At 46.1% G+C, this 16,513-nt stretch overlaps 1 protein-coding gene and 1 pseudogene across 1 annotated transcript in view; both read right to left on the reverse strand.

Moving 5' to 3' along the window:
• IGFBP2 (insulin like growth factor binding protein 2) overlaps positions 1-7,706 on the reverse strand; it is a 211,979-nt gene extending 204,273 nt beyond the window's left edge. Inside the window, exon 1 of the mRNA XM_063933955.1 lies at positions 5,849-7,706. Coding sequence (XP_063790025.1) covers positions 5,849-7,286 — 1,438 coding nt within the window. The 5' untranslated portion in view covers positions 7,287-7,706. The remainder of the gene's footprint in view (positions 1-5,848) is intronic.
• Positions 954-5,804, reverse strand: LOC134943198 (uncharacterized protein K02A2.6-like; annotated as a pseudogene).
• Positions 7,707-16,513: the final 8,807 nt, after the last annotated feature.

The following is a 16,513-nucleotide window of genomic DNA, read 5'->3' on the forward strand; positions in this document are numbered from 1 at the left end:
ACAAAGCAACACAGATGGGTGGAAACAGTGGTGCAGATGGGGGAGGTAAGCCAGAGTGATGTAGTTGGTGGGGAGACAGTGGCACAGATGGTGGGGGTAGACAAAGCGGTGTGGGTGGGTGGACAGTGTTCTGTGGGTGAGGGGGACAGAGCAACACAGATGAAGAGAGGTGAGAGTAGTACAGATGGCAAGAAACAATGGCATGGATGCAGGGCTGGGCCAAGCCTAAATTTTTTGGTTGCGAATATAGATTTTGGCGCCCCCAAACCCCACCCCCCATGGATTGTGGAAAATATTATACACACAAAAGCTAAGAAATAAAACCCTAAGAAATCACATGTACATAAGTATCCACAGCCTTTACTCAATACTTTGGTGATGCACCTTTGGCAGCAATTACAGCCTCAAGTCTTTTAGAATATGATGCCACAAGCTTGGCACACCTATCTTGGGCTGTTTCACCCATTCCTCTTTGCAGCACTTCTGTATTACGGAGTTATGCTATGGAAATTTTCTTTTTGTATTTTGAGCTTCTTCACAGAACCCATTTGGATGATTTCATTATACCACTGTACTAAAGGACAACCATCAAATGCTTCTACTGTAGAAAATCTTTCATTTAGTTCTTCGTGATCCAGTGGTTGTTTTACTATGGTTTATTCTATTGTTGAAGTGTGGTTGATTCTTTCATCATCGCTGGTTCTACGGGCTGCTCTTTTTGGTTCACATACTGTATTTTTACCTTTATTCTGCTGTAGTGTAGTGCTGTGCATGCTGGTGTTTCACTCCCCAGACCACCAGTCAAGTGAAACCTTTATGGTAGCCCTTTATACGAGATCAAGCCAGAGCAAGCAAACTGCATGTAAGCAACAAGACCTCTCTCTGTATAAGACTCTCTCCTTCTGTTAAATCTGTTACTTATATTTCAATAAGAGTATTTAATGTAACCAGGACACAGGGAGTGTTGCATGCTTCTTTACTGGAGAAGAACAGGAAACTAAAGAACACAGAAATAGATTCATACACCAACTAATACAAATACAAAATAAGATCCGTTGTAACCTTCCACCAGAACACATATACAGCAATGGGAACTATATACACCACACTCCTCCCAACTTAGATAAATGCAGACATGAAAATGTTAGCACTAAGCAATGTATATGTTACCCCAGAAGGCTACAAATAAAGCCTTTGAGGTGCCTTACGAACTCTGTCTGGATAACGATGTTTAACTCCCAGAGTGACTGGCTGCTCCACAGAAATCACACTAGAAGGTTCAGGATCAGTTGTTACTAAGGGAACCTCATGCTCAGGTGACTCCATAACAGGTTTGGGAACAGTCTCTGTATCTGACCCAGAGGGGTACATTTCCTCCAAATTGTCAGGAACAGTCTTTGTATCAGTTCCAGAGGGGTATACATAAACCCCCACATCACTGGCTTGACTATGTCCAGCTGTCGACGTACAGTCAGTTTGCCTCCCAGCCTCAATGATTTGATCAATGTGGCGACGCCACAATTCTCCTCCAACTTCAATCACGTACATCAAAGGCCCGGATTTTAAAGAAACTATTCCCGGTTGCCATTTGTCTCCTCTATAATCACGGAACAGAACCTCTTGGCCAATGTGGAAGAACCGAGTAGGTTTCTGATAAACTGATTGAAATGGTTTGTTATGTACCTTCCGCCTTACATCCGGTTTTATCAATTCCCACTGAGACCGTAAGTTCCGTTGCATGAATAGCACCGCAGGAGGCTGACCGGTAGTGGAGTGCTCAGTCCTACGATATATAAACAAGAAGTTGTCAATCTTGTGTTGCAAAGGTAGATGTTCATGGTGCATGGACTTGATAGCTTTTTTGAATGTTTGGACAAATCTCTCAGCCAAACCGTTAGTGGCTGGATGGTGTGGAGCTGATGTAAAATGTTTAATTCCATTGTCTTGCATGCACTTTTTGAATTCCATGGACACAAACTGTGGTCCATTGTCACTGCACACTTGCTCCGGTAGCCCATTTCTAGCAAAGATGGTTCACAGCACAGCAATTGTTTTCTCAGAAGTAGTGGATTTCATCTTTATTACCTCTGGCCATTTTGAATGAGCGTCCACTGCAATAAGAAATATATAATCCATGAATGGACCAGCAAAGTCAATATGTACCCGCTGCCATGGAGATGAAGGCCATTCCAAGGGGTGTAACGGGGCTAAAGGTGGTGCATTTTGAACTCTTTGACATCCTTCACACCCTTTTGTCAAAGTTTCAATTTGACCATCAATTCCTGGCCACCACACATAGCTTCTAGCAAGATTCTTCATTTTTACTGTGCCTAGATGACCCTCGTGCAAATTTTCCAAAACTCTGTTTCGCAGTTTAGGTTGTATTACCACTCGTGACCCACACAATAGAGTTCCTTGACAGACAGAAAGCTGATCTCTCCTGCCCGAAAACCCGTAATATTGAGCATCGCCATGTTTAGGCCAACCTTTGAGAGTTGTCCATTACTTTTGATAGTACCGGTTCTTTCCTTGTTTCCCAATTGATCGTGGCATTGGTAATAGGTAGCTGTTCCATCAACATATTGTGATACACTTCCAGGGGGTCTCCATCACTGTCCTCCTCACTTTGGGGCAAGGGAGAATGCGACAGACCATCAGAGTTGCCATGTAGTTTTGTTCCTTTAAACTCGATGTCATATCTATGAGCACCCAGGAATAATGACCAACGTTGAAGCCGAGCTGCAGTCATGGCTGGGACTCCCTTGTGGGGGTTAAAAATTGATACCAGTGGTTGATGATCCGTAATTAATGTAAACCTTTGCCAATACAAAAATTGATGAAATTTCTTCACTCTTCATACTATACTTAAGGCCTATCGGTCAATTTGCGCATAATTCTTCTCTGCCACTGTCAAAGACCGTGAAGCAAACGATATTGGCTTCTCGCTACCATCTCTCAGTTGATGTGATAACACTGCTCCAATGCCGTACAGTGACGCATCACACGCCAGCCTGATGGGTAGTTTCGGATCAAAATGAGTAAGGACTTTATCAGATGTAATCAATCTTTTTGTTTCTGAGAATGCTTTCTCACAGTCTTTTGTCCACTTCCATCGTGCATTTTTCTGTAGTAGGGCATTTAGCGGGTGTATTACTGTGGAGAGGTCTGGTAAGAACTTGTGATAATAATTAACAAGGCCCAGGTAAGATCTCAGTTGTGACACAGACTGTGGCTGGGGTGCTTGTAGTACTGCCTCAGTTTTATCATTTGATTTGTGCAGGCCTTCTCTATCAATCACATGTCCACAATAGGAAATGCTTTCTTGGAAAAATGCACATTTATCTTTATTTACTCTGAGTCCATATTCCTGTAGTCGGGTTAATACTTTTTCCAAATTATTTAAATGGTCCACATCATCTTTGCCTGTTACAATTATATCATCCAGGTAACATTGCGCACCTGGTATTCCTTGTAGGACTTGATCCATTGCTCTCTGCCATAATTCTGGGGCAGAAGAAAGTCCAAACACCAGACGGTTATATTGTAATAAACCTTTGTGAGTATTGATGGTTAAATACAGTGGCGTAACTAGAAATTTATCTCCCCCAAGCCAAAAAATTCTTTGGCGCCCCCCCCCCCCCCCCCATCCCCCATAATTGGGAGCAATAAAGGGGTAAATATGCGCAAAAAGGGGCGTGGCTTCGTTGGGGTGGGCGTGGCTTCGTTGGAATGGCCGTGGCATTGCAGGAAAAGACTACCTTATACCCCAGTTTTGCAACCTGCACGCCCAGACGTTAGCCACCACAGGAAAGAAAAATAATCCTGATTCATGCCCCTTACATTATTTGTCATTTTTCCTCCTTATAGTAATGCCCAGTATACATTATTCCACATACTGCAATGGCCCTTAGACATTATGCCGCACACAATAATGCACATGACACAATATGCACACACCATAATGCCCCCGACACATTATGCCACACACTATAATGCCTGTGACACATTATGACAGGAATCGCAATGCCCGTTATACATTATGCTACACACTGCACTGCCCCTGATACATTATAGCACATACAATGTCTGTGACACATTATGACACACACTGCAATGTCCGTGATACATTATACCACACACTGCAATGCCCGATACATTATAGCACATACAATGCCTGTGACACATTATGCCACACACTGCAATGACCTTGAGACATTATACCACAATGCCCGTGATATAGTATACCATACACCGTAATGCCTGTGACACATATCGCAATGCCCTTTATACCCTATGCCACACACCGCAATGCCCGTTATATATTATGCCACACTGCAATGACCCTGAGACATTATACCACATACCACAATGCCCGTGATATAGTATACCACACACCGTAATGCCTGACACATTATGACACACACCGCAATGTCCGTGATACATTATGCCACACACTGCAATGACCCTGAGACATTATACCACATATCACAATGCCCGCGATATAGTATACCATACACCGTAATGCCTGTGACACATTATGACACACACCGCAATGTCCGTGATACATTATGCCACACACCGTAATGCCCATTACACATTAAGTCCTACAGTAAGGCTTCTAATTACTTTTCAATTACCTGCTCGTTGTCAGGGGTTTCATGCACTGGGTGTCATGCTCGTTGCCAGGGGTTTCATGCTCTTGGTTCCATGCACGGTGCCAGGGGTTTTCATGCTCAGGGTGTCATGCTCGTTGCCAGGGGTTTCATGCACTGGGTGTCATGCTCGTTGCCAGGGGTTTCATGCACTGGGTGTCATGCTCGTTGCCAGGGGTTTCATGCACTGGGTGTCATGCTCGCTGCCAGGGGTTTCATGCACTGGGTGTCATGCTCGTTGCTAGGAGGTAGTCCTTGTTGCTAGGGCTGTGCTCCCAGTGCCACATATGTCCCCAGTGCCAGATATTCCCCCACGGTGCCAGGTACTCACATGCCCCCAGTGCCAAATATAGCCCCCCCCCCATGTGCCAGGTACACATATACCCCCCCAGTGCCACATATGCCCCCAGTGCCAGATATTCCCCCACAGTGCCACATATGCCCCCAGTGCCAGATATTCCCCCCCCCAGTGCTATATATGCCCCCAGTGCCACATATGCCCCAGGGCCAGATATTCCCCCCCAGTGCCACATATGCCCCCAGTGCCACATATTCCCCCCCCCAGTGCCATATATGCCCCCAGTGCCAGATATTCCCCCCCAGTGCCAGATATTCCCCCCCCCTGCCACATATGTCCCCAGTGCCAGATATTCCCCCCAGTGCCATATATGTCCCCAGTGCCAGATATTAACCCCCCCCCTGCCAAATTTGCCCCCAGTGCCAGATATGCCCCCTCAGTGCGTCCCCCCCCCCCCCGCCCCCCCCCGCTTCCTCCACCGCCGCCGCTCTCCCGCTCCCCTGCTGTTAGGAGGGACACAGCGCACACCTCCCTGTGTCCCTCCTGGGTCTCCGGCGGCCGCGGGTCACTCTAATAAAGGAAGTGCTCACGAACGGCACTTCCTTTATGAGACCCGCGGCCGCCGGAGACCCAGGAGGGACACAGGGAGGCGTGCGCTGTGCCCTCCGTGTCCCTCCTAACAGCAGGGGAGGGAACGAGACCGCAGACTGACATGCGGACGCTCGTCCGCATGTCAGTCTGCACTAAATCAGTGGCGCCCCCACAGCCCCTCGCCCCCAAGCCACCGCGAGGGCTGCGGGGGCAGTAGTTACGCCACTGGTTAAATATTTTTTAGATGCCTCCTCAATTTCCATTTGCAAGTACGCTTGAGCTAGGTCAATTTTGGAGAAGCGGTCACCTCCTGAGAGAGCTGCAAAGATGTCCTCTATTTTAGGCAAAGGATACTGCACAGTCCGTAGTACTGGATTTATTGTCATTTTGAAATCTCCGCAAATACGGATACTTCCCATTTTGTCTTTCTTTACTATCGGAACTATGGGCGTAGCCCATTCACTCCATTCCATTGGGGAGAGTATACCAGAGTCTTTCAGTTTCCGTAGTTCCTCCTCAACCGCTGGTCGGATGGCATAAGGTACTGTGCGAGCTTTACAAATCTTTGGAACGGCATGTGGATCCAACTCTATACTGGCCTTAATGTCCTTTAACGTGCCTATCCCTGGTTGGAAAATGGGTTGTGCGGCAGCTAACAATTTAGAAAGTTCCTTAATAGCTGCGTCATTGTTGGATACATCAGATGCAGTAGATTGTAGCCTGTGAATGGAATGCCAGTCAAGTTGCATTTTCCTTATCCATTCGCGGCCCAATAATGCCGGTCCACCATGTAGAAGTATGTACAAGTACAGCTTATGGGTATTGCCTTTGTATTTCACATAAACTTTTATTTTTCCCAATGGGGACACCAGTTCACCTGTATATGTGCGGAGTGTTACGGATGTTTTCTTTAAAGGAATAGCAGCAAACAGACGTTTGTAATCACTTGCATTTAGCACTGACAGAGCAGAGCCTGTGTCTAATTCCATTTTTAAGTCAATACCTGCTACTTCCAAAGTGACCCAAATCACTTGACGCTCTTTTGCTGTCATAGAGTGCATCTCTAGGCTGCATAACCCTTTTTCTGTACCAGTACTATCAGTAGAGTCTGATTCATTGTTGGCTACTTTCTGCACCTGGGATGTTGTATATTTTCTCCCGGGATCTTTGGATACTTGCGAGCGGTTTGGTGTTTTCCCTGACTGGCACACCCTTTCAATATGTCCTCTTTTCTTACATTTTCTACACACTTTGTCTTTAAACCAGCACTGACTGGCATCATGTGAGGACTTCCCACAGCAAACACAGGACTGTCTCTGATACCAATGAACTGGATTGGGAGTACATTCTGGTGCCTTTTGCTGCAATTCTGATGCATCCCTGGTAACAGTCTCCAGTGAAATAGCTATGGCAAGTGCTCGCTCTAAGGTCAGGTCAGGCTCAGCCAGCAATTTCTTTTGTGTACTTGCACTTTTCATCCCACAAACTAAACGGTCTCTTAGAGCATCTGATAACCCTGCTCCAAATGCACAGTGTTCAGATAACTTCCTCAGCTCTGCAATGTATTTAGAAATACTTTCACTTTCAGATTGATTCCTTCTGTGAAACGTGAATCTTTCAGCAATCACTAATGGTTTAGGGTTTAAGTGCTTTTGTAAAATGTCCACAATGTCAGTAAAGGACTTGTTGGCTGGCTTCTCAGGTGCTATTAAACTCCTTAGCAGACTGTATGTTTGGGCACCCATTACACTGAGTAATACTGGAACCTTCCTGTCTGCTTGCACTGCGTTAACAACACATTACAACTCCACTCTCTCAATATATGTAGCCCAGTCCTCTATAGTACCATCAAATGCAGCTATTGTGCCAATATATCCTGACATTTTTTTTCTTTATACTTAGTCCTCCCTTCCTTAGAAAATGAAGATATAACTCACGTGCTCCTTTTATTCAAGTTAGGTGCTGCTGGCAGTCTGAATGAGTTGTTCCTGTTTGCACCCCAAAATTATGCTGTGTCAGCCCACTGGTGCTCCACTGATACCTGGAGCCATGCTGAAGAACAGTTTAATCCTCGTCGCCAGTGTTAAATATGTTACTTATATTTCAATAAGAGTATTTAATGTAACCAGGACACAGGGAGTGTTGCATGCTTCTTTACTGGAGAAGAACAGGAAACTAAAGAACACAGAAATAGATTCATACACCAACTAATACAAATACAAAATAAGATCCGTTGTAACCTTCCACCAGAATACATATACAGCAATGGGAACTATATACACCACACCTTCCCCATCTCTTCCTCAGTATAACACTGACTCTCTTCCTCATCTCTCTATGTATAATTCGTCTCTATCCTTCTCTCCCACTGTATAAAGGGGCATACACACGGAGAGATCCGTGTTTAAAATCTAAGCAATCTGACTAGATTGCTTAGATTTTAAGTACGGATCTGCCGTGTGTATGCCCCCCCAGCGATAGCGGCTATCGCCGGTGCTAGATTGAGCCTGCATGCTCAATCTAGCGGGTCGCTCACTTCACCGCTGTGTGAAGTGAACGGTCCCCCGTCAGTCCGTCCCCTCGCTCAGCACATAGCGCTGTGCTGAGCGGTGGGAGACATGAGTGCTGAGCGGTCTGTGTTAAGATCACTCAGCACACATCTCCCCCGTCAGTACCCCCCTTAACACACTTCCTCCTTCATTTCACTCCCTCTGTATAACACTCTCCCCTATACATATGTGCAGAGTCACCTACCACACCAGAAGTGGATGAACAGAATGGGCAAATCACTGCTATCCAATCCCTTGCCACTGCATCTAAATTACCAGACTATAAGGGGAGATGTGCTAAAATTTGGAGAGTGATATAGTGGAAAGAGATAAAGTACCAGCCAATCAAATCCTTCATGCTATGTTACATGCTGTGTTTGAAAAATTACAGTTAGGAGCTTATTGGTTGGTAGTTTATCTCTCCACTTTTATCTCTTTCCAAGGATTAGTACATCTGCCCCACCGTTTGTGTATGGTGCTTTAGCTGTATTTAGAGTGTAAAAATGCCAGCAAGTGGCAACACTAGAACAAGGGCAAAATTAAATGTAATATGATACTATGGGATTTCTACATCCAGCACAATAATAACTATTATTATTATTATTATTATTATTAATATGAATTTTTTTTACATTTTTTTTGCTGTATAGCTAGAGTAAGCTGCCCTGTGCAAAGTGAGAATAATGGTCTCATACCATGCAGAGATAAATATTTGGCTTCACTCAGTACATGGAAGTGCTACTGTGCATAGTATAAAATAGATTGGCAGGTACTATAAAATATATCTAACATTAAAATAGAGTGATGTTGATAGCAGTTACATATTTATTAAGAGTCAGACTAATTAGTCCTTGTTTAAACTTTATAGTAAAATTACACTTCAGACAGGCCCCCTAGAATATTGGATTCAGCAATTTTGGGACAGGTAACCTTTGTTACTCCCGGATAAGGGATCTCCTTTAGGAGATGATGGGGGTCATTCCGAGTTGTTCGCTCGTTGCCGATTTTTGCAACGGAGCGATTAAGGCAAAAATGCGCATGCGCATGGTACGCAGTGCGCATGCACTAAGTATTTTAGCACAAAACTTAGTAGATTTACTCACGTCCAAACAAAGAATGTCCATCGTTGAAGTGATCGGAGTGTGATTGACAGGAAGTGGGTGTTTCTGGGCGGAAACTGACTGTTTTCTGGGAGTGTGCGGAAAAACGCAGGCGTGCCAGAATAAAACGCGGGAGTGTCTGGAGAAACGGGGGAGTGGCTGGCCGAACGCAGAGCGTGTTTGTGACGTCAAACCAGGACGAAACGGGCTGAGATGATCGCAGCGTAGGAGTAAGTCTCGAGTTACTCAGAAACTGCTAAGAATTTTCTATTCGCAATTCTGCTAATCTTTCATTCGCAATTCTGCTAAGCTAAAATACACTCCCAGAGGGCGGCGGCCTAGCGTGAGCAATGCTGCTAAAATCTGCTAGCGAGCGAACAACTCGGAATGACCCCCGATATCCGTTGTTTATTGTACTCAATTGCCCCATGTGGTGTAGACTGACACGAAGTATCGAATTATTGCTAAGAACTCTACTCGTTTGTATTGTCATGATGCAATGTCTGCTCCCTCTCCCCTCCCTTTTTTATTTCTGTAATCCTCCCCCCCCCCCCCCCCGCTTTATGTGAAAACTAATAAAAATTGAATCTTGAAAAAAAAAAAGAGTCAGACTAATTAATGAGATTTACATCATCCTTAAAGGGCAAAAACGTTAAATAAGTGTTTTGTAATTAATCTAATTAGCATTATGCCTCCACATGTACTATTATTAATAAACCATACATCCATGACTACATCAGCAACATATCTATACCTCTCAAACTCCACATCTAGACTGAGGGCATGGCTGCATCGTGGTGGGCATGGGCACATCTTCAATGGGCATGCTTAGATCTACTGCAGCACTAGGTTTTTTCCAACCTCACTCCCCTCCTCTTATAACCCCCTGTGCTTGTGAACACGCAGAAGGCACCTACAGTACCAGTTCACTATGGACTTGCATACCAACTGCCTGCAATTTGGATGAACATGCCGACTGGGGGATGATGGCACAGCCCCACAAACATGTGGACTGTTGTGAGGTATATGCAAGTGAATATTTTACATATAGATATACAGTAGATAGATATAGATAGATAGATAGATAGATAGATAGATAGATAGATAGATGTAAAAATACATAAAAAATATCAACAGCACATGTGCAGAAGATTGCTCTGATTGTAATAATGATAGACTATATATATGCAAGTGAATAAAAATACAGATATTCATGATGCTGTACAGTTCCCTTTCCAACAGATATGCAGTTCATGGCAGGTACACCTTACACCAAGTGGGCATATTTGCAGTTATATTATGTTATACAGTTGCCAGGTTTTAATTTTTATGATTTTGTGATAGTGTAGGACCTACATGAAGGTGGGGTACCTTGGCGAGCGGTATGCAGGCTTCCGTGCATTGGCCAATTCACTAACTAAACCCCCATCATTTATTCATTTATTCATTGATGTTGTGAGGATAAGTGAGCTCATTTTGGTGAGTGCTGAAGTTTTTGTTTCTATATTTTTGAGTAGGTGGCCATGGGCTACATGCACCCCACCCTATTAGTGGCGAGTGCGGATACTGCACCCCGATTCTGGGGTGGCGACAGGGCCAGTTCCGGGGCTTCTTGCGCCCCGGGCGGCATTAGGGGGCGTGGCTTCATACAGGGGGCATGGTCAGTTACGCCCCCTGTACTGTAGTTGGATGTGCGGTGCGCGATGACGTTATCGCGCACCGCACAGCAAAGGTCCTCTCCACAAAGGAAAACTAGACGCTAAGGGGTAAATTTACTAAGATTCGTATTTTCCCGTTTCAGGTCAAAGTTCAATCACGAATGACATCGAAAGTGTAAAACTGCAACTTTTTGAATTGATTACGACTAATTTACTAAGCTGTCGTATTCGGGTTTTTCTTTTGTTCCGATGTCGATGTCATTCGTGGTTTTTTTTCTATTTTTACGGCAGTGATTAGCAAAACACTGCCGACTTTTTTACAATGAATCTCGGCCGGATCTGTGTGATCCGTGCTGGGGTTCATTTTTTTTGTTTTTTTTAAATTAAACACTGTCAAATATTTAAAAAAAAATTGCGTGGGGTCCCCCCTCCTAAGCATAACCAGCCTCGGGCTCTTTGAGCCGATCCTGGTTGCCGAAATATGGGAAAAAAAATGACAGGGGTTCCCCCATATTTAAGCAACCAGCATCGGGCTCTGCGCCTGGTCCTGGTTCCAAAAATACGGGGGACAAAAAGAGTAGGGGTCCCCCGTATTTTTAAAACCAGCACCGGGCTCCACTAGCTGGACAGATAATGCCACAGCCGGGGGTCACTTTTATATAGTGCCCTGCGGCCGTGGCATCAAAAATCCAACTAGTCACCCCTGGCCGGGGTACCCTGGGGGAGTGGGGACCCCTTCAATCAAGGGGTCCCCCCCCCAGCCACCCAAGGGCCAGGGGTGAAGCCCGAGGCTGTCCCCCCCCCATCCAATGGGCTGCGGATGGGGGGGCTGATAGCCTTTGTTGTAAAAGAAAAGATATTGTTTTTAGTAGCAGTACTACAAGTCCCAGCAAGCCTCCCCCGCATGCTGGTACTTGGAGAACCACAAGTACCAGCATGCGGCGGAAAAACGGGCCCGCTGGTACCTGTAGTACTACTACTAAAAAAATACCCAAAAAAACACAAGACACACACACCGTGAAAGTATAATTTTATTACATACATACACACATACATACATACTTACCTTATGTTCCCACGCAGGTCGGTCCTCTTCTCCAGTAGAATCCAAGGGGTACCTGTTGAAGAAATTATACTCACGAGATCCAGGGGTCCAGGGTCCTCAGGGAATCCAGGTGTAATCCACGTACTTGAAAAAAATAACAAAACGGACACCCGAGCCACGCACTAAAAGGGGACCCATGTTTGCACATGGATCCCCTTTTCCCGACTGCCAGAAACCCACTCTGACTGATGTCTAAGTGGGTTTCTTCAGCCAATCAGGGAGTGCCACGTTGTAGCACTCTCCTGATCGGCTGTGTGCTCCTGTACTGAGTGACAGGCGGCACACGGCAGTGTTACAATGTAGCGCCTATGCGCTCCATTGTAACCAATGCTGGGAACTTTCTGCCCTGCGGTTGACCTAAAGTGACGTCACCGCTGAGCAGAAAGTTCCCAGCATTGGTTACAATGGAGCGCATAGGCGCAACATTGTAACACTACCGTGCGCCGCCTGTCACTCAGTACAGGAGCACACAGCCGATCAGGAGAGTGCTACAACGTGGCACTCCCTGATTGGCTGAAGAAACCCACTTAGACATCAGTCAGAGTGGGTTTCTGGCAGTCGGGAAAAGGGGATCCATGTGCAAACATGGGTCCCCTTTTAGTGCGTGGCTCGGGTGTCCGTTTTGTTATTTTTTTCAAGTACGTGGATTACACCTGGATTCCCCGAGGACCCTGGACCCCTGGATCTCGTGAGTATAATTTCTTCAACAGGTACCCCTTGGATTCTACTGGAGAAGAGTACCGACCTGCGTGGGAACATAAGGTAAGTATGTATGTATGTATGTGTGTATGTATGTAATAAAATTATACTTTCACGGTGTGTGTGTCTTGTGTTTTTTTGGGTATTTTTTTAGTAGTAGTACTACAGGTACCAGCTGGCCCGTTTTTCCGCCGCATGCTGGTACTTGTGGTTCTCCAAGTACCAGCATGCGGGGGAGGCTTGCTGGGACTTGTAGTACTGCTACTAAAAACAATATCTTTTCTTTTACAACAAAGGCTATCAGCCCCCCCATCCGCAGCCCATTGGATGGGGGGGGACAGCCTCGGGCTTCACCCCTGGCCCTTGGGTGGCTGGGGGGGGGGACCCCTTGATTGAAGGGGTCCCCACTCCCCCAGGGTACCCCGGCCAGGGGTGACTAGTTGGATTTTTGATGCCACGGCCGCAGGGCACTATATAAAAGTGACCCCCGGCTGTGGCATTATCTGTCCAGCTAGTGGAGCCCGGTGCTGGTTTTAAAAATACGGGGGACCCCTACTCTTTTTGTCCCCCGTATTTTTGGAACCAGGACCAGGCGCAGAGCCCGATGCTGGTTGCTTAAATATGGGGGAACCCCTGTCAATTTTTTCACCATATTTCTGCAACCAGGATCGGCTCAAAGAGCCCGAGGCTGGTTATGCTTAGGAGGGGGGACCCCACGCAATTTTTTTTGAAAAAATAAGCACTTTCCCACCCCTTCCCACTGATATACATGCACGGATCTCATGGATCCGTGCATGCCTATCCAATCACGAATAAAAAAAAAAGGTCTGTTTTTTTTTAGCACTTTTTTACGAGTTGTAATTTTTCACGGCAGTGTTTGTTTTTTTTTTGCTTTGCACTTCTTAGTAAATGACCGAGATTCATACTTAAACAGCCGCGTTTTGACCGATGGTGTATTCATTCGTGATTTTTTTCCTAGGATTTCAAAATATTACGAATGCCCTCATCACTGCCGTGATTATTGCTTAGTAAATTACCGAGATGACACTTTGATGAAAAAACGGCATCTCGGTCAAAATCGGGAGCTTAGTAAATTTACCCCTAAGTGTCTAGTTCCCTTCGTGGAGAGGACCTTTGCTGTGCGGTGCGCGATGACGTCAACACGCACCGCAAATCATTACAGTAAAGGTCCTCTCCACGAAGGGAAACTAGACGCGTAGTGTCTAGTTTCCCTTCACAACGGGCAGCCGACGAAGGGAAACTAGACGCGTAGTGTCTAGTTTCCCTTCACAGCGGGCAGTGGCAGCGGGGGGCACAGCAGCAGAGGATCTTGCCATGGTGCGGCACCCTCCGGATGGCGCCGGCGCCCTCCGGAAGGCGGCCCCCCGGGCAAAAGTCCTGCTTGCCCGTGGCAAGATCCGCTACTGGGTGGCGAGTGCTGTGGTTTTCTATTTGCTGGTATATATATATATATAAATAGTCTATAATTATTACAATCAGAGCAATCTTCTGCACATCATGTGCTGTTGCCATTCATTTTTTAAGTGGGCACGGGGCTCATATAAAAACTTGCAGATGGCCCCCTCATTAATTATAATGCCACTGCCTGCCAGGATCTCCAGTCCATATAGAGACTCCAGAGTCTCTAGTCTCTGGCTCCCAGTCCTACCTCCTCCTCTCTCCATCACCATCAGTGGCGGGGAAGCGAGCATTGCTGCACGGGCCCCGCTCAAAGATCTCCTCTGCTCAGGTTACAGGCATGTCGCACGAGGCACCACTCCCGCGACAATTGCACGGCATCCGGTGGGCGTCCTGCCCAAGCACATTTTGCATATGTTGTAATGTGCAGCGTGACGTCATGACGTCCCGCCACTCATTACATAGGCACTGCACACAGGGAGAAGCCGGGTTCGCCAAGCAGGCAGCCGCAGTAGCACAGTAGCACACAGTGCACACAGTGGGGGAGATTCAAATGTTTGAAAAGTCAGTTGGGAGTCTATTTTTTCCTATCTAATAGACAGGTAAAAACAGACACCCAAACGAATTTTCAAAAATTTGAATCTCCCCCAGTGACTGAGTAAGTAATACAGAGTCACTGGGCTGTGCTGAGCTGCTTTCTTGACACCAGACTGAGTAAGCGCCCTCTATGTGTGGCGCCTCACTCATGTGCGTAATACGTGTAATTATAGGTCCGGCCCTGCATGGATGAGGGGGGCAGAGCAGCATGGATAAGGGGAAGACAGTCAACATTGGAGGAGGTAAGTATTTTTACCTACCCTTTCGGGGAGTGGCAGCTAGGGCTAACCCCCCTCGGGCCATAACCCTAACAGTGACCCCGATACTTATCTTCGGGATGTCAGCGATGTCAGCCACATGAATGGGGTAAGAGTGGTGTGGATGGGGGAGATTAAGCAGATCGTATGGGAAGGGAGGCAGAGTGGTGCGGATGGGGGGCAACGATGCAGATGGGTTGAAAACACTGTCACGGATGGGTAGAAAACCGGTGCAGATGGGTGAGAAGACAGTGTGACATGTATAGGAGGAGGCAGAGTGACGTTGAAGAGGGGAACACTGAGCAGCGCAGAGAGAAGGAAACGGTGGTACGGACAAGGCACAGATGGGGAATGACAGATGATGCAGATAAGTGAATACAGACTAGCACAGATGGGAGAACACAGCAGTAGGGATTGGGGAAGACAGAGCAGCATGGAGGCATATAGCAGAAGTCAAGATGCATAGACCGTAGATGGGTTATTATAGTTTTAGCAATTAACCAAGATGTTTGAGGGAGCTAAATGTGTATACTAAATGAGATGGATTTATGGAGTGAGAAGGATATTGGAACAAGGTGGAATTGTTGTGGTGACCGAATGGGATGGTTGTGGGCACTGAGTGGGATGGGTGTACCACATAACTGTTCAGACCTTCAGTTGCATAGACTGCATGTGTGTATTCCAATGAGCACCCAAATCTGTGAATTAGCAGCTCCACCATTGTGTGAGTGACAGCAATCTCACTCTGTGAGAGTGCTGAATCTGCACTTACCCACAGGCTGTGATGGCATACCATATCTATATTACGAAAGGAACACATCCATTAAGGCTCAGCCTTAATGATTGGAATTCCATTGCTTTTTGGAGTTTGAGTGTAAGAGTTATGACAGGTTTCTGGAATGCCAGATCATATGTTAGAAGCCTTAATGGGACATGTGAAACTGTAAGTTTTTTTGTCTATGGAATTTCATAGCTTTTTTTTTCAATTTATTTTTTTAAATTCAGAAATGTAAAATTTCACTGTAAGAATAAACATTTGATTTTTTTAAGTTTTTAACGAAAATGTTCATAGCACACCCCTGGCAATGAGCATTACCCCTGGACACAAGCATTACAAACCCCTGGCAACGAGTATGACACCTGTCCCAGAGCATGAAACCCCTGGCAATGAGCAAGACACCCAGCCCATGAAACCCCTGGCAACAAGCATGACACACAGGGTGTAGAAGCTTTACTGTAGGGCATAATGTATCACAGGCATTCCAGTTTGGGGCATATTGTGCATGGGGAATTACTATGTGGGGCTTAATATGGTGACATTTTTTTCCCTGTGGTGGCCAAGGTCTGTTGGTGCAGGGTCAAAAACTGGGGTGTAAGGTAGTCTTTTCCCGGGAGGACATGCCCATTTTAACGATGCCACGCCCCTTGCCTGGGGCAGAGATTTATGAAGCTTTTACATTTCCCCAATGGCTGCTGAGAGGAACAGCCGATGGGAATACATTGGGGGCAGCTCATTGTGTATTTACATTTCCCAGATGGCTGCTTCTCTTTTCAACAGCAGCAGAGTGCTGGGTGGAGGGGGGGGGGC

This window comes from Pseudophryne corroboree, chromosome 7, assembly GCF_028390025.1.
Source record: "Pseudophryne corroboree isolate aPseCor3 chromosome 7, aPseCor3.hap2, whole genome shotgun sequence".
NCBI classification, from domain to species: Eukaryota; Metazoa; Chordata; class Amphibia; order Anura; family Myobatrachidae; genus Pseudophryne; species Pseudophryne corroboree.